At 33.4% G+C, this 19,068-nt stretch overlaps 1 protein-coding gene across 3 annotated transcripts in view; it reads left to right on the top strand.

Annotated features, from left to right (window-relative positions):
• Positions 1 to 19,068, top strand: part of BCHE (butyrylcholinesterase) — a 78,760-nt gene that overhangs the window by 32,645 nt on the left and 27,047 nt on the right. For all 3 annotated transcript variants that reach the window (XM_019626999.1, XM_019627000.1, XM_019627001.1), the window contains exon 3: positions 15,792 to 15,958. In XM_019626999.1, coding sequence (XP_019482544.1) covers positions 15,792 to 15,958 — 167 coding nt within the window. The remainder of the gene's footprint in view (positions 1 to 15,791; positions 15,959 to 19,068) is intronic.

The raw sequence follows: 19,068 nt of genomic DNA, 5'->3' as shown, positions 1-19,068 counted from the left end.
CACACACACACACACACACACACACACACTGCTAATAAAGATCTTTAATGTTCTCTGGTATTAAGTGTCCCTAGTCAATTCATTTCCCTAACTTTTCTACAGAATATATGTATTTTCTCTCTCCTTAAAGCAAAAAATTTTCTCCTCCAGTCACACTTTCAGTTATCAACTTACATTTTCACTGGAAAAAAAAATACAGACTCAATCAGCTCAACAAATCTACCAACCTATGAAAATCATGGTTAAATACTCTACCTTCTTCCTTCTGCAGTGTGTATTCTTTCTCCTATCTCTACTGTGGGTGGGTTTCTGGAGAGCCCATCTGGTCAACACTGTAAGACCTTAGCTTTCAAAATGACTTTCCTTCTCTCCATCATCATTTTTCCTCTCTAATATGTCATCCCCATTTTACTAATATACAATATATATATAATATTTTTTAGAAAGACCTCACAGTAGCTATTGTTCAGTAGCTACTTCCTCATTTTCCTATTCTCTTTGACAGCAACACTCTCTAAGTGAAATATCTTTACCAAGTTATCTACATAGCTCCTCTCATTCTATATTTAAACTATTTCACTCTCTCATTCACCTCATGTTGACTATCTCTCATAATTGTCAGCAATAACTTTCACATTACCAAATCATATAATCCTTTCTCAATCATCTTATTTAACCTATGATCAGAGTTTTACATTGGTGCGTTTTTCCTCCTTGATGCAATCATCAGATTTTGTTTAACCGTTCTGAACCTGTTTTAGTCTCCTTTGGTGTTGCTTCTTCTCATCTCTGAATGTTGAGTGTTCAAAACCTCAGTCCTTGAACATGTTCTCTTTTCCACACATACTCATTTCATAAGTGATCTCATCCAGTTTCATGCCTTTAACTACCATCTATGCACTGATGACTTCAAAGTTATGTGTGCAACCCGGGCCTCTCTCTAAATTCCTGGACTCTATGTATATAGACACTTAGATGTCTAGTAAGTATCACAAACTTGAAATACCCATAATTTCCTTTTAATATACTCCTTCCAGGCTTCCCCATCTCAGTTAAAACCACTCCATTCTTCTTCTTGCTTATGCCAAAAACCTCAAGGATGAACACTGCTGCCTCCCTTTTCATCATTCCCCATGTCCAGTTTGTCTATGTCAACTTGACCTTTAAAACAACCAAGCCACAACTCTCTTCAAGAGTATACACTGCTTATAATTATTAATGTCCATATATTTTATCGACATATATTTTAATGTACAATTGTTATAAATGCAGTCTGGGCATAAGGGGATATTAAGAAATTATTGTTAAATTTATTAGGTATGACGGTGCTGTTTGGCTAAGTAAAAATATGTCATTTTTAGGGGGAGAGAGATGCATACTGAATTGCCAAGGTGAAGAATGTGATGCCAGTACTACAGCATAAAACAAATAAGTAAATAGAATGAGTTACAAAAATATCCAGTATTTACCCACTCTTGACCACTTCCACTGCTACTATTTTGGTTCAAACCACCATCATCTGCCGTTTGTATTTTTTCACTAGTTTCTATCTGGTGTCTATATTTTTAGTGTTTGTTCAGCTTTCATCTGCTCTCAACACAGCATCTCCATTCCACACCAGCCACACTGGTTTCCTTACTGTTCTTTGAACTTACCAGCAAACTCCCATATGAGAAATACTCAGAACTTTTGCACTGAGTGTCCTTCGTTAGGTCCCTTTGCCTCCTCCAGATATTTACATGAATATATCCCTTATTTTCTTCAGATTGCTCAAAAGTAACCTTTTCATTAAAGCCTTTCCTGGCCACCTTAGAACATTTTCAACTCTCTATACACTTAAAATTTTTCTTCTCTGCTTATTTTTGCCCTTGTTGCAAGTATTATTTAGCTGATTGATCTTATTCATCATCTCTCTCTCCCACCAAAAACATAGGATCCAGAAGAACAGAGTATTTTGTTTATTTCATTTAGAATTATATACTTGGTACATTGTTGGGCACATATAGGTAATCAATGAATAATTAATAATTGTTTGGTAAAGGAATAAATGAGTAATTGAATCATTGTTCTCATCTTTCTCACCTTAAAACTCGCCAAAGCTTAGTTCTTAGATCTCTTCCCTTTTCTTTTCCTGTACATTTCCCTCAGTAATCTCATCTATCTCTATGAAGTTAAACACCATATATATGTTCATGAATTCTGTTTCTATTCTTTAAGTACATCCTACATTTGCAAGTTGCTCAAAACCCAAACCTTTTCTATATTTAATTTCTTACTTTCTCCATTCCAAGTTCTAGCAGTTCAACTTTCAGAATAGATCCAAAAATAACTTAGATCTCACTGTTTTCAGATTCAAGCTTGTTTTATGCCATCAATGTGTCTTTTCTGGTTTACTACAAATAGCTACTCCCCCTGGTCCAACCACTGTCCCTCTGTAGTTTATTCTCACCACTGGGTTGACATTATAAAAAATGTAAGCCAGATCTTATCACTGCCTCGATAACAGCTCTCCAGTGACTTCGTATTTTATCTAGAATAAAATCCAAGTTTCTCATCATTATCTAGAAAGGCCAGTATAACATATTGTTTGGCTGCCTTTGTTAAGATTCTCTCCCTGTTTTCTATATTCCAGCCAATCTGGCCTCCTTGTGACCATTTATTAAAAATATGTGGGTAAATAGGCTCTGAGAGGTTGAATAACTTTGTACAAGTTTAATCAATTTTTAGTGGTAGAGTCTGTTTATAAAGCCTGTGATTCCAAAGCATGTATTATACAACCCCTTAGGGTGTAATGTGATACTGGGAGTGAGTTGAGGACTTTAATTGAATGGGAGAACACAGAAAGTGTGTGCTTTTGTGGAGGTTAAGTATGGTGTGGCCCCATAGAGTTGAAGGGAAAGCAAAATGGTATGTATAGGTTTACACCCAGTGGCTGGGATTTCACAACCAGAGCCCAGCAAGGTGCTGTCGATGAAAGAGTGCAGAGGAACATGAGAGTTCATTATGTACAAGAATAATTAAAACTGAAAATGGATAAGTTTCTCAAAGGAGTGGGTAGAGGCAGAAAGAAAATGTGAGTAAAAGCTATGCCTTGGGAACCCAAATCCAAATGGCAGTTTGATATTTTATTTAATACAATGATTTTAATAATAAGGTCTTTACTTACTTCTGGTCACAAGGACTGTGATTTTAGAGGTAGGAAATGGGAACTGTATCTATATCAAATCTCTAGGTAGGCCTGTGCAATTTTCAAAAGTCCTGCAAATAAATCTGGTATGGCCCCTAATCAGATGTGTCTCCTTATCGCTATCATTTTCTCCTCACTCTTATTTCCCTGCCCACTAGGGATCACTAATTTATAAATTTATAACATGGGAAGCAGAAACACAACTCATTTTTTTTTTCAAACTACACAGACAAAAGAGCAGGTTAACAGTATAGGAGAAAATAATGGTAGTCGTAATAGAGACACAGCATAAAAATAAATATATATTTAAATTAAAAGCTGTCACATAGATAACATTCTTATCACTGTGCAGATAATATGAATTACTGGTAAATGCATGTCTGCTGGAATGTGCATCTAACAAAAGAGTCTAAAAGATGAAAGATTATTTCATTGTAATTACTTTAATCCTAAAAATAGTGAAAACAATCATGTTAAAAGTTGAAAATATAAACACACACTTAAGCATGCATATCTAAGTTTTTCTTACACCTCCACAAAAAGGGCTTCCTTTTTTATTAGACTTCCAACAAACTGTTATGGATCAGAAAGAACATGGCTGATAGAGCAAAATATACTTAATTTTGAAGCACATGTTTACCACATGTTTTCCAAGGTGCTTAATTCCTCCGTGTCTCTCTTTCTCTAATAAAACCTACCTCAGAGCTTTATTGGGAAAACATGTTCAATGAGAACTATGTCTCCTACTGTGGAAAGCCTGCAAGCAAGAGCCAGAATGAACCAGTGACATTACAATCTTCACTGTCGCTGTGTTTTCCTCTTCATATTCTTATCTTCCATTTATTCAATATTTTATTATGATCCCTCATGGCTCTAAACATTCTGAATAGGCATTTTAAGTATTCTTTACAACCACTCTATGTAAACTGCATTAATATCCCTGTTTTCAAATAAATGGATGATTGAAGACTTTAGGCAAATTGCCCAAGGTCACACAACCAAGGACATTTTTAATAAATACTTTCCTTACCTCATTTCTTGATATTGAAATTGTTTTTAAATTATGGTACCTGAAGTAATACTTTAGAATGCCTAGTGTCAGGAAAAATGAAAAAAAAAGAAAAACTTTAAATCATAAAATGAATATATTGCTGGAACACTCTTTATCTTCTATATAAAACTACCATTCTCTATGTAGGAAATAAATTTTTATCCCCCCTGTCAGATTAAGGACATGTTTAGATTTCTAATTTCAAAAAAATGATATTTATTAATTATATATATTATATTCCAGATTTATAATTAAAATTTCATAATCATATATTCATCTAATATGTTGAAAATATATCTAATCATAACAAGAGAAATATTTCTGTAGCTTTAATCATAAAACTATACAATAGAAAAGATACTTTTAATTCTTCAGCATTATCTTATTTTTGCATAAAGTTCATGAAATGGCTTCCAACAAATACTGCCTTTAAATTCACAAGTTATTAAATCATACTTCCCTGTAGAGAATAATTATCTTTATAGTTTTTTTTATGGTGCATCTGCCTTGGACATAAGAAGTAAAATCCTGTGACTGACCTAGCTGCAATTAATAAGTCATTCGGAAGTCACATTCATCATTGTCAGTCAAGAAGAATCTGGGAGGTATTGCCGGAGCTGTATTTAGCATCCATGAGAGCTTCAAAGTCCACTCTGTTCATCCCTCTCACATTTCCCTTGCTAGGTAAAAGCCAGAAAGCTATAGCCAAGAAGCAGTGCAGGAAGTAAGGTTTGCTTTCACTACCCTTCTTCAGTTCCTCACACATCAATCTTCTGTGACTCAATAGCCAGATCTGAATTAACGCATGCTCTTTGCAGATGTTTGGTTATACCGCTTGTCTTCCTTCATAGACAATATCACCACCTGAATTTTTAATATCTACTACTTTATTTGTTGTCTATCTCTACAGATTAACTTGATGGATCTAAATTATACTTGATTACAATACAATCCATCTAATATTTTACTTACTTCAGCAAGCCCTCTGGTAGGCAAAGCCTTTACCAAGCAGCTTTTATTGAGCTCTGGCTGCACTAGGAATGAACAAAACAAGGCATGTTCTCTGCTCTCTTGGAGCTTTCTAGTCTAATGGAGGTGATTAGTCAATTATAGGGGCCTCCAGTGAATAGAGATATAAAAAAAATAGCTTTGAATTCAAGAAGAATTACATTTTAAACTCAAACTACCCATTGAAGAAAAAAAATCACAATAATTTAAGGTTTTATATAATTTTCTTAGAGATTTTGATTTCCCAAGTCCCTTGTAATGTTCAAGTGTTCCATTAAAATCAAGCTATTTTAAGACACTTATATGCTACTGTAAGAATATGTTTCCAGGACTTTTTCTTGGCATTTTCTAGACTTATTCCTGAAACTGTGGGCTTGCTGCCATCAAATTTATGGCAGACAAGAGCAAACCAACATGAAGGCGAGCAAAAGTGATAGAATTTGGAAGACTCACAAAAGAAGCCAATTGGTTTCAAGTTTGCAATTATTTTCTTATTCATAATTAATGTTGTCTTTCCTCTTATTAAAATAAGTTCTCTTGTGTTATTATGTGGAAGTACATTGGAACTTTCTAGAGACCTTTGTGCTATAGCCCCTCTGGGGTTCATGTGATTCCATCCAAATAATAGTAGTTAGTGATAGTAACTCTACTATCACGAGAAAACAAAAATAGGTACAAATATAATGCATTTTCACACTTTAAATTAGGCAAGTGCTTGCTAAGCTAATAAAAAAGAAAAGATGGAAGGAAAGAAAGAAAGGAGTGAGGGAGGATATCTAGGAAGGAAGAAAGGAAGGAAGGAAGGAAGGAAGGAAGGGAAGGAGGGAGGGAGGGAGGGAGGGAGGAAAGAAGGAAGAAAGGAAGAAGCGTGGGAGAGAAGAAAATTTTCTGTTTCTAAATCAATCTAGTATTCAGCCCAGTTCATTTTCTAGAGAGCTGGAGTAGACTAAACACTGCCTAATATTCCACTTTAGCTCTCTAACTAATTAAGCAAACCCTTCTGCCCAAATAATGCAGAGGAAAGAAGAAAGAATAATCCAGACCATGAAAGCTTTGTTCATCCATCATACCAGCGGTATGGTTAAGATCTTTGAGAACTTTTGTCTGGCAACCTTTGGCCCTTTCAGCTGATGAACAACTGAAGATGTAAAATGCAGCGTAATTGCTAAATGAGAACTGTGCACTAAGAATCAATTTGTTTGCATGACTCTATCCAGCTATGTTAGTGAAGTATTTAGGAGAGTGGGTTAGGTACAAAAACCTATTCTAAATAGTAGCTAAGACTTAAATGTTCTTACAAAACATAGAAAATATGCTTTAAAATGGGCATTTGATTTCTACTTATAAATTAGAAAACATACCACATCTCAGCAAAGGTGAAAATGTGTTGGAAGATTTAAATTTAGATGAAAAGGAGAAACGTGTATGTGTGTTTAAGACATTTGTTTCTCCTTTTTTCTTCTTTAAATATGACTGAGTTTAGCTGCACTAATTGCCAACATTCTCCAGGTTCTTTGTTAGGTGCTTATAATAAAAATAAAATTTAAAAAAATTAGACAAGTTTCCTGACACCAGGGAGCATGTAAGAAGTCTCACTTTATGTGTTGTATTCAGCTTTACTTTTTAAAAATCATCCTTTAGACCGATGTTTCTTTCTTACATTCCAGGCATCCACTTTCATAACATATGTCTAGCTATGTTATAACATAATTGGCCTTTGCTAATTATTAGTGTTGAAACCTCATCCTATGTTTTGTAGGCTTCTAGTTACTACAGTTGCTAAGTATTCTGAAAGTTACAAGATGCTGTGCAACTAAATATACCGCATCTTTCTGATGCTATTTATTTAACTAAAATGTAACCTGTTCCTTTTTATTACTGTTGAGAGAAAAATAAATCTTCCTGTCTCTTTTTATCCCTTCCCCAAGGTTTAGCCCATTGATGTGTTTTGCCTTTTGAGCAAATTTGGTAACAAAATCATACAGTTTATATATTTCCTTTGGAATTCTTCCCTCCCTTTCTCTCCCCTCTTTTCCCCTGCCCTCCCCTCCCCTCCTCTTCTCTTCTCTTTCTCTCATAAAGGTCTATATTCCTGTTTCTCTCTGAAGTTGAGAATGTTTGTCAATCCATCAGGTAGCAATGATGAAATACTATAAATTTAATAACCAACTTGACCATGGACTCTACTTACATAATATATTTAGATCCAAGAAGTCGTTTTTAGAGAACTCCCCTGGTGTATTGATAGAACCCTGCCCCTCAGGTACCCAGTATTCCTGCCTAGAAAAACAAACATGTTGAAGTAAGGAGGAAACGTAACAGACTAATGAAGCTAGGGCATTTTCTTCAGTAATTACTTTCTTCACTTTTATAGTTTGCAATGGAAATTTCAGGAGATCAGAGGAAGCAAGTAACAAAAGTGAACTAGATTTAGATATTTGCATTAAATATAATCTAACTTGCAAATAATCCCCCATAAAAAATCTCTATGCACAACTACATTATGTATAATAATATAATTATATAAAAAACTACACACTGCTTTTGTAACTAATATATTTGCCCTTATTACATCCAGAGGGAAAACAATACAGTCAAAAAACCTTCCTAACAAAATACAGTGAGTTTACATGGAGGACATAAGTGAGCCCTGGAAAGAGTTGAGTTTCAATTTGTGAACAGACTTAAGAGAAACTCGTGCATATTGTTACTCCTCGTTAGCTGGTATATGATTTTGAACTCAAATACAGTATTATTTCTTCAGGCACTTTAAGAGTCAATGCGATTTTTCGTTTTTCATGTTAGAAGAGTAATATTTACAAGACTTATTTTTTACCTTAACACATGAGAATAAGTGAATTTCTCTCATCTAATACTATGAAAATTAATATTTTATAACAGATATTGAAGTAATTTAAAATATAGATAAAGTTCTGAAGGCTATTCACTTAGTTCTCATTTCAAGAAGCATTTATTAAGCATATACTTTCTGTTCAGGCTTATGGTAGATGCTCAGCAGGAAAAAATAAATAAGATGTGATTGACCTGAAGCTCAAAATATAGTAATTATTTATATAATATGACACCATTATAATGAGTTGAAATAGTATGCTGTGATAAAAATTAAATTTTTAGGAAATTATATTTCTTAAATTGTTTTTAGTATACTTAATATTCAAGTTGCAGAATATATATGTCAGATTCACAGAAATGGACATGTTTATGTGTCTATGTATGTATACATGCAAAGAAATTTTATTTAAATTATTGCACTTGTCTTTAAAGATTTATTTTGAAAGCCTATAGAAAACCATGAAGTTCGGTATGAGAAGTTTTACAAAACTAATCAGTCAGCCTAGGATTAGCCTTGTAGGTTAAAATGGAGTCAGTATGATTGGAATATTGGAAATGAGTTCATGAATTAAGTTGCCTTAATATAATTCAGTGGTATTAAACTCATTTTCATTGGCTATGCAATTAAGAATAAACATTATAATTAATAAAAGAAAGCTCTCTTTTGGTCAGTTTTAAAGATTGCACAGATTTGGGGACACTTAATTAAACAAAATCAGTAATGGAACTTGGTCAAATTTATAACTATACTGCAATCACAGAAAATTCCTCCAGAAGAAATGAAAAACTACTCTTTAATGTCTATATTCCTAAGGAGTTTTCTGTATGCAAAATGAAACAGAGAATTATCTTGGGGAAAATGTGATTTTATTTATCCTTTGCTGTTTATTAGTGGCATTGTTTCACCTGTGTCTCCATATTTTTCTAAAACAGATTATGTTATACATTCATGCTCATAATTTTATATGAAGAGAAAATTTGTTACTATATCAGAATTGTTTTGTATATACTTTATATAAATATGCTAAAGTAATAGAAGCAACTTGTGAAATTTTTCATTTACTGCTATCATTACTACTCATAACACTAACTCAGTGTCTTCTTTTCATTTTAATTTTGCTCTATTTTGCTCAATTGGTTCCTAATTTTTTCTAACAGTACTAAATCTGCACATCTCACTTTTTATATGTTGATCCTTTAGGCATGATTATATGCTATGTTATCAGTTTTATTTAAATGTTAAGTTCTCATGGCGAAAAAAAGTTTACATGTAAGTCACATATTAAAACTGTCACACAATGTCTAATAACCATAGTACAAAACTTATTTGCAGCAGAATTTCACATTATTTGGCTAAGAATACTGATTTTCCTGAAATTGGAGAAATGATTAACTGTGAAATATGATTTTCTATGTGGTGGTAGTTTTCAAGTGTGAACATTTACTATAAAGGAAAATGACATAACTTGAACTACAAGTGGTGATGTTTATTACATGTTAGTCGTATTTCTTGCCTAAATACTACAAGTCAGGCACCATTCCAGATTGTAAACAAAACAATTAAATGATAGTTTGCATGGAGCTTACTTTCCACCTTAGTCTATTTGGAATGATATAACAAAATTTCACAGACCAGGGAGCCCATAAATAACAGGAATTTATTGCTTACAGTTCTGGACACTGGAAGTCCAAGATTAAGGCACCAACTTGGTCATCTTCTGGTGAGGACCATCTTGATTCAAAAATGGCTTCTTCTCACTGTGTCCTCACATAGTGGAAGGTGCTAGGGATTCCTCTGGAGCCATTTATAAAAGAAACTCATCCTATTTATGAAGGCTCTGTCCTCATGACTGATGCCCCTCCCTAAAGATTCTAATTTCTAATACCATCACCTATGGGGGGACACAAACATATAAACCATAGCACCGTCTAATGCAAGAAGGGGGAAAAACAAAGTTGAACTAAATTTTAAAATATGAGAATAGAGACTGCCTATTTTACTTGAGTCATCAAAAAAGGCTTGCCTGAAGTGATGGTAGGAAAAGCATAGGACAAGGAGCTACCATCTGGAAGGGAACAGGTGCTATACCTCCTATGAAATAATTTATTGCATTATGTATAATTTTAAAATGTCATTTCTGTACTGAAATTTGTAAATAAAGTCACATTTTTAGTGCCCCTGGGGAACATAGCATTCAAGAGTTTCTGAATCCATTTAGAAGGCAGAGGTTCCTTCAGTAAAAACAGACTAGCCACTAAGTTCCAACTACTTACTATCTCTATTTTAAGCTCAAATTTAACACATGAAGAGTTGAGTTCTTGATATTTTCCTCCAAACATGCTCTCTTTGCAGCATCTCCTATCTCAGTAATGGCAACTCCATTCATCCTTTCAATTTCTCAAGCCAGAATCCTTGGCATCATCTATGACTATTCTCTTTCTCTCCACATCTAATTAATCTATTGGCCAATTAACTACAACGTGCTCGCGTTCTCTCTCTCTCTCTCTCTCTCTCTCTCTCTCTCTCTCTCTCTCTCTCTTTTTCTCTCTCTCTCTCCCCCCATATATATCTATATATCTATATCTATATCTATATCTATATCTGTATCTATATCTATATCTATGTCTATATCGATATTGATATCGATATTGATATAGATATCACTTCTATCAATTTCTACTACTACTTCCCTAGTTCAAGCCACCATAACCTCTACCTAAATCATCCAGTAGCCTCTTAACTGTTCCTTCTGCTTCTGGCCTTGGATTCTCTGCAGTCTATTCCCAGAACTACAGCCAAATGACCTTTTAAGAAATATAAGTGAGAAAGAAAGAAAGAAAAGAAAGATGTGAGATCTTGTCCTTTCTTTGTGCAAATCCTCCAATTACTTCTCCCATTAAGAGTAAATGTAAAAAGCTTACAAGGACTTATAGAGCACTAAATAATGTGGCTTTCCTGTCACCTCTCTAAACTCACCTCAGACTTCTTCCCTAGCTGGTTGTACTCTAGCCACACTCTCCTACTTGATTTTCTTAGAAAACTCCAGGCAACCATCTGTCTTTTGCTTTCTGTTCCTTCTGTTGAAAAGCTCTTTCTCCAAAATATGGCATGGTTCCTGTCCTTCTTCATGTCTTCACTTAAAAGTCCCCTTTCTGTCAAATATTGCAGAGTTTCCCTACCCAGAGTTAGCCAAAGTCAAGGTTAAGGTCGCACTCAGCCCTTGAGACGTCCAAGTCAGCCCAAGATTTCTTACACCAGTTGCAAGCTCAGGATTTCCAAAGCCACCCTCACTTCAGACTAGCAAGCTAAAAATTTTGAGGTCCTGTGGACTCTCTCAGGTTTGATAATTTGCTAGAATGACTCACAAAACTCAGGAAAGTACTATAATTACAATTACAGTTTTAATATAATAAAATAATATACATCATAGCCAGTCAAAAAAGAGATACAGAGAACAAGATCTGGTGCTGATAAGGTTCCAAAGGCAAAGCTTCTGTCAGAAATGTGTTACCTTCATGCCACTAGCTGTGGTAATGTGCACATGGTGTATCACCAGCCCAGAAAGCTCATCTGAGCTTGAGGTCCAGAGTTTTATTTGGATTTTATTATACAGGCATGAGTGATTGAATTGTTGGCTATGTGGTTAAACTTAACCTTCAACACCCTCTTCTTCCTGGTGGTCAGGCTGAAATCATCTGGTTCAAAGTCCCAACCCTCTAATCACATGGTTGGTATTTAGCCATAGCCAGCTCCTTCCCTAAGACTATTAGCATGAGTAGCTCTACTCTGAATCATGTCATTAGCAAAAGCCATCAAGTGCCCATCAAAAATCACCTTTTTGGCATAAACAATTAGTTATGGTGGGAAATTCCAAAGATTTAGATGTTACCTCACAGAAACTGTGGACAAAGGCCTATCAAATTTATTATTACACACCCTCTAACCGCCGCTCCTCACTTATACTTACTGGTTGTTTCTTATTATGCCTACTCTCCATTTTATTTTATCTAGCAGTTATTACTCTAACATATATTTTACTTATTTATTGTGTTTACTGTCTATCTTTCTCAAAGAATAAACACTATAACAGGCAGGAATTTCTGCCTATTTTGTCTTTCTTGAATCTTCTGTGACTTAAATAAATCTGATATAGTATGCACTCAATATTATTTGTTGAATGAATGGATTTTTTCTCTAAATTCAGATTCTCTTATAGCTCCTCTATTCCTTAAATTAAAATACAATTTGATTTAAGTGTGACGTGACATGGAATATGAATCCATAAATATTTGCATATTTAAGAAATCATCCAATATAAGCTGTTACCCTTAGCCCTCTTTTGACAGTGGACTATTTCAGGAGGCCTTTCAATTTACAACTACTTATCATGGCTTCATCATATTAGATTGGAAAGCAAATATATTCACTTTAAAATCCTTGTATAGCTTATTTAGACATTATAGTCTCTGAATTCTTAGTCAAAAAGAATCATAATTTCAGTTTAGGTTTAGCAGGCAATGTAGGGATTTATAACCCCAAGAAAACTTGATCATGGAGCTGAATTCATACTACATTTTCATATCAGCCATCCTGAGTCAATTAGTATAATTTTTAAAAATCTGTTTATGAAATGAGTTGTGAAATCTGGGCTGAAATAAAATGACAATCAGATAATTTCCTGAAACATAGATGTGAGAAAGGAAATATATATATATTTTTTATTAAATAAGCGATGTCTTAAAACTTTCAAACCTACATAAGAAGAAAAGTGTAATGGATTAGCTTTAGACAACAAAGTAGAAAAAGAACCTGATAGTAAAAATAAAGCAGAAATTACTCTATTTCATGGAAAATTTTAGGTATTATCACTTTGAACTCTTTATTTTGTGACAATAACAGAAATATTTTTTGAAAAATAGCAATGTCAGTATGTTTAAATGTATCTTATAATTTTGAGATTAAAATTATACAGTGTTTCAAAATTGTGTATCTGGAAAATAGGTTGTATTTCACAAAGTTTTTCATTGATACAGATGGGAAGAATATTATCTCTTTTGTCAAGTTTTAAAGTCTTTGGAGATTTCTTCAAATTATAGCATAAACTGCTCCATCACTTCAATAGCTATTTCAATCACTGTTCGAAAACTATATCTGCATCCATAGGCAAAGGGATTTTATTATCTCTGAATTGTAATTTGGAATGTTGTGAGTTATTTCATAGGACAAAGTTTGTTAAATTAACACTGGCAGTGCCATTAGTGCTTCTCTCTTGAACTCAAGTACAAGTCAGCTCTGTTTAAGTCACCATTTGCAGAAGCCAGACGAATGTGCAGTTAAAATGGTGCCATAAGTTAATTAGAGTGGAATTAGAAGTAAAGTGGGCAATTTAGGAACATAAGAATTGCTGTACCGAATCAGACCAATGGTTTTCTTGGTTTAATATCCAGCCTCCAGCAGCTGTACTTGTTAGTTTCTAAAGCTTTAAAGGAAAGGAAAAAGATGCCATAATTCACCTAGACAAGTGTGCCATCTGTGATCTGGAGGAATTTTCTTCATGACCTCTCTCAAATAATACCCTAAAGCAGGATGTTTCAATACTGTTATGGAATGGGTTTAGCTTGAATAGCTCTGGTTTTTAATAATTCTTATTAAATCATCCAATTCCTACATAAAATCAACTAGTCCATCAAGAAGCTATTTATTGCTAAAACTCCTGAATTCATGGTTAAATATGTCTGCTTCTATGACAAAATATGAATTTATGGTGCTTATTTTATACAAGTTCTTGATGGCATAATCTACCTCTAGATAATCATGTTAGATAAATGCCTGCTTCTCTTTCCAAAATTTACTGGGTTCACAGGCTTTCAGCAAAACAAAACAAAACAAAAAAACACCTTGTATCTACTATCACTACTCCCAACTTTATATCTATTAAGAATCTATAGAAGATATTTAATGATGAAGAATTTTGTGTGCTGAATTTTTAGGAAAGTTAAACTGGAGTTTTTCTTACGTGATTTTGCTTACGGCAGAATGAATCTAAGAGAAAGGAATGACTTACTTATCCTCATCACTTCAGTCTTCTGTTTATGATGAAAGTATCTGTGACTACTTTATAGGTTTCTTGATTATTTTAGTTACCATCCCCAGGTCAATAATTCTAAAATGGTATGTTCATTGTAAGCCATTTAGTCAAAATATCCCTCAAGAATAGTAAAGGCCCACAACCTGAAGTCTAAACAATTTTTTCAGGCTGTCAGGTCCTAATGTGATAACACTAATATTTTAAAGCTACAACTCTAATAGGACCTTGTCTATTCTAGAATCCAAGAAAACCAGTTTGCTCATTGTTATTTAAACTAAGATGAACACTCGTTATTTGTGCCTTTGTTAAATCTGTTTCCTCCTGTTAGCTTTCACAACTTGTTTTCCTGGTTCAGTGCCTTAGTTCCTCTCCTTACTTCAGCTAGAATCTCATTCCTTCAGGTAATTTCCTTTCAAACATGCAGTGATTGCTCCCTCTTCTGACTGTTCGTGTTCCTCTGTTTATGCTTGATTTAGCCTACCATATATTGTTGGTTATTTGTTTTCATTGGTATTCTTGTTTGAAAGTTCCCTGAGGGAAACTATATTTCCCATATTTATTTATATTTCCAGAGCAATGTCTGACTCATAATTATAGCTTAAAAGTATGTGAGAGGCAAGTCTATAGAATCTCCATTGACTGATACTTGGAGACACTTTCAAAATGTTCACTCTTTGAGTTTCTGTTTGGTGACCTAGGTAATAATATATTATTGAGTGCTACAAAGGTGGAAGTGAACCCAAAACTATGAATGTCTTAAAAATAGCGTTAAGCGTTATTGATTGAAAAATCACAATGAAAGATATAAGAAATATCAGCACGAAAAGAGAACAGGAATGTTCTAAATTGACTTAGGTATATGATGTTAGGGAATGAAAGGCTTTCAAGCAGAAGTAATAGTTATGGCACAGGTAAGGAAGTGAAATGAAGAGGGAATTGCTAAGGAACTATCCCCAGTTCCTGTTGGTTGGCTGATATAGAAAATATCTGAAAATAAGCTTGGAAATGTAGGTGACATTATGTTTATTAACCTTTTCCTGAACCCACTGGGAGACTTTGGAAAGGATTTTAAGAACAGATCTACAAAAATGTAAGATCAATGTAAAAGTGAGACTAAAGGCTCTTAAAGTAACGAGGTTATTCCATGATAAGGAAATGTGTAATCAGCCCCACACTCAGGAAGTAAGGATAAGAACAAAAAGAATGAAATAGATGCAAGGGATATTGAGTAGATGGTATTAATGTTCATGGTCAAAAGATAAGGGGAAAAGATGAAACAAAGTAACACTACCTATTTGAGCATGTTTAAAAATAAAACATTAGCATGATTGAAATAGAAAATACTTTTTTCCTTGTATATAAAGTTGAAATGCATGTAAAAAAGGTTCAAATTTCACTTCCTACAATTTTAACTAACATAGTGCTTCAAAGTACTGAAAACATTAAAACCCAGTTTATTTATGCTTCACATCATCAAAACACATCCACAATTTTTTTGCTGACTTTTTAAAAAGCTCTTGTTGGTTTTTGAAAACAGTATTATTTGTATCTAACAATGATTTCAGAATTATAATGCCTTTCTTTAATTTTTTTTTTTTTTTAGAAATCCAAATGGGACTCAGAATAGTAGTACAAGGTGGCCTGTCTTCAAAAGCACTGAACAAAAATATTTAACCTTGAATACAGAGTCACCAAAAGTATATACTAAGCTACGTGCTCAACAGTGCCGATTCTGGACACTATTTTTCCCCAAAGTCTTGGAAATGACAGGTGTGTGTTTTTATTATATGGTTAAATAATTGGCTATGGACTATGTAAAAGGGGGATAAGGTAGACTATCTAAGGTACGGTGATAGTGCTAATCTGTGACTTTACAATTGTTTGATTCTAATAAGTGCATTATATTAAAAACTGTCTTCCAGCAAGTTTGGATATGTTTTGAGGGCATAATATATAAGCAGCATTTTAGTAGTTAAATAAAGAAAACTGAAATAGAAAGTTTCCCCAAAGAACATAAAACTTAGTAGTAGAATTAAAATAGGGTACTACTTGCTACTCAGCCAATATTTTTGTAATTAATAGATAATGAATAAATAAATCTATAAAATAATTTATACAACTAAAAAGTAGTACTAATAAAATATAGAACTAAATATAATTTATACTCAAAAAGAGATAAAAGCAAATTCATTGATAAATGAACCCTTGAGTTCTAACGGGAAAAAACCTCTAAAATTTACATGTTTAAAAACACAACCCAAATATTTCCAAATTACCTGAAATTGGAGATATTTATCTAAGAATATGTACATGCATTACATAATGCAATAAGCAGATAGTTATTTAGTTAACTAATCTTCAGGAAATTATTAACTAGACATATAAGGAAACACTTGGAAAATGATTCAGATTATCATATTATTTTAAAATCCATTAGTAAGAAACTATTTAAATCAACTTGAACGATCAACATCTTTTGTGAGAAAAATGACATACATATCCAATCCAATGCCTGTTTTTTAAATACCCAGCAGTTTATAACCCATGTGGCTCTTCTAGTCTATTTTCTGCCTTATTTTTTTCAAATAAAAGTCATAAACTTTCAACCATCAGACATATTGCTGACCAGTTTCGTTACACTTTACCATTCTGTTCATCATAACACTATAATTTTCATACTTTCTATTAGATACCACAATATAGTAGATGTTTCTAGTTTCTTGTTTAGAGAGGAAAAGGGCTAGTTTCACACAAATATGGGCATCTCAGAACTTCATTTGATTGTTTAATATGCCTTTTGATTATCAGACATGACTCACCCAAATTATAATTTTGTACCCCATCTGTTTGGGAAATGTTTCTGACATACCAGTGCTCTGTGTATTACCACGTGTTCTGTGACATAATCTATAACCAGAGCTGGGCTCCTGCATCCGCTGGCAGAGCTACAGAGCTGCCCTTGTGTCCTCCGGGTGTGAATAACAATGAGGTAACACATTTAATCTGCCAAGCGACCAGAAGAGGTACCACTTAACATATCACAGACTACTCATTCTTAATCTTTACTTAAAATATTTTTAAATGAGAGGGTCATAATTTGAGGAAAAAAATAAGAGTGGGGTTGGGGAAGTGTAAATGACTAATTTATTATAAGCTAAACTGAGCAGTTCTGGTTAAGGCACCTATGGTCTATTGCAAGTTATTTGAGAAAATAGAATTTGAATATTAACAATTTTTTAAGCTATCCGTCAAAAGCTCTACCTCTAAATACTCCACAGCCATTAAACAGGTTTAATAAACAAACAGAAGTTTTCGGCTAGCTGTTCCTTTTTCCTGCAGTGCTGAACAACTTTCTAGTTCCAGAAAAACTGTATGGAAATACCACACCTGCCCTGGGTTAGAACCAAGCTCTGGGATAGTTCCTTATGTCTTCAAAACATAATTTACTATTTCAGCACTACCTTTTCCCAGGTATTTCCTTCAAAAAGTTACATTAAATATATTTTCTAAAGTTTAAAGTGAATGCATATGATTTTATAACATCAACAATATATTCATTAATAATAAAAAAATTACATTTAAACAAACAAAACCAGTTTGAATTTGCATGTTTTTAGGTTTTAGAAATAATAGCTAGCAGAAGGGTTTAAAAAGGTTAAGAGCACATTTCCTTAGCATACCTTAAATTTTTCAAGTTGTAAAACTTCAAACATTTCAATTTTCAATGTTTTGAAAATTGGGGTTATTCGGATGAACTGGATGGAAGTATTTATGAAAATATTATTTTTAAAAAATGCAGCTCTACAAGTAAAAAATTTTTCAAAGAATGAAGTATTTATGAAAATATTATTTTTTAAAAATGCAGCTCTACAAGTAAAAAATTGTTCAAAGAATCACTACAGACTGGATTTCTTAAAAAGAGAAATGTAATGCTGACCTCATTCAAGATGGAAGACTAATAAAGCTTTATAAGTGCCACTTGAGCAATAGTTTACATTTGAGCAATGAAGCTTCTCAAATAAACTGATCCCTAAGACTTGTTTAAACACATGATTCTAGCTCTTAACTTTCAACCATACTTTAGCACAATGCTATGCCATTATTGCATGCACCTGCAAGAAATAAAATGTGCAATACTTGTTTCAAATGTTATCAAAATCAGAGTTTTCACTAAGAATGTAACTCTATATTTCATTTTAAAAGAAAAAAAGAAAGAAATGACCCATTTGATGTCAATAAGATATCAATGTTTTTTACTAAAAGTGGAAGAGTAAATTTATTCAAAGGAAAAGAAAATCTGTGACCTTTACATGTTCTCAATAAAAACAAACATTAGATCCAGTGGTTCCTCCTTGGGCCTTTGAATACATCATGAAACATTGTTACTTGCCAAAATGAAAAAGGACCAGATATAAATTTAAGAGCTGAGATACCACTTGGATTGGTCACTTTGAGGAATCATTTACTGTTATTCGCTAATCAGTTAGCAAGACTGGAAACCAAAAATGAGAGTGGGAAGCTGATTTGGAGAAAAAACTCGAACGGTTTTGCTGTTTTCATAAGTCTGACTATTTCATCCCTCATTAAAAGCAGAACAACAACAAAAAAAGGCTTTGGGTAACATGATAATTGAATCAAATTATCTTTTTATATCACTTTAAAAGTACATGAAATCTTCCTGAGTTTATAGTAGTTCACTCTACTATCATATCCACAAAAAAATTATAATAGGGCAACTAATATGTTGTGATTTACTGCATAAAGAATCAAGCATGCCTTGATAATTGTAATATCAGTCGACAAACATGGAAATAAGTAAGTAGTAATAGGATAGGGACAGAAGAGATTTTCTGTGACCTCTCATGATACATGAAATATGA

The sequence above is a fragment of the Hipposideros armiger genome, unplaced genomic scaffold, assembly GCF_001890085.2.
Source record: "Hipposideros armiger isolate ML-2016 unplaced genomic scaffold, ASM189008v1 scaffold_697, whole genome shotgun sequence".
In the NCBI taxonomy this organism is placed as follows: Eukaryota; Metazoa; Chordata; class Mammalia; order Chiroptera; family Hipposideridae; genus Hipposideros; species Hipposideros armiger.
Note: the sequence above shows the minus strand (reverse complement) of the source record. Positions and strands in the feature narration are given on the sequence as shown.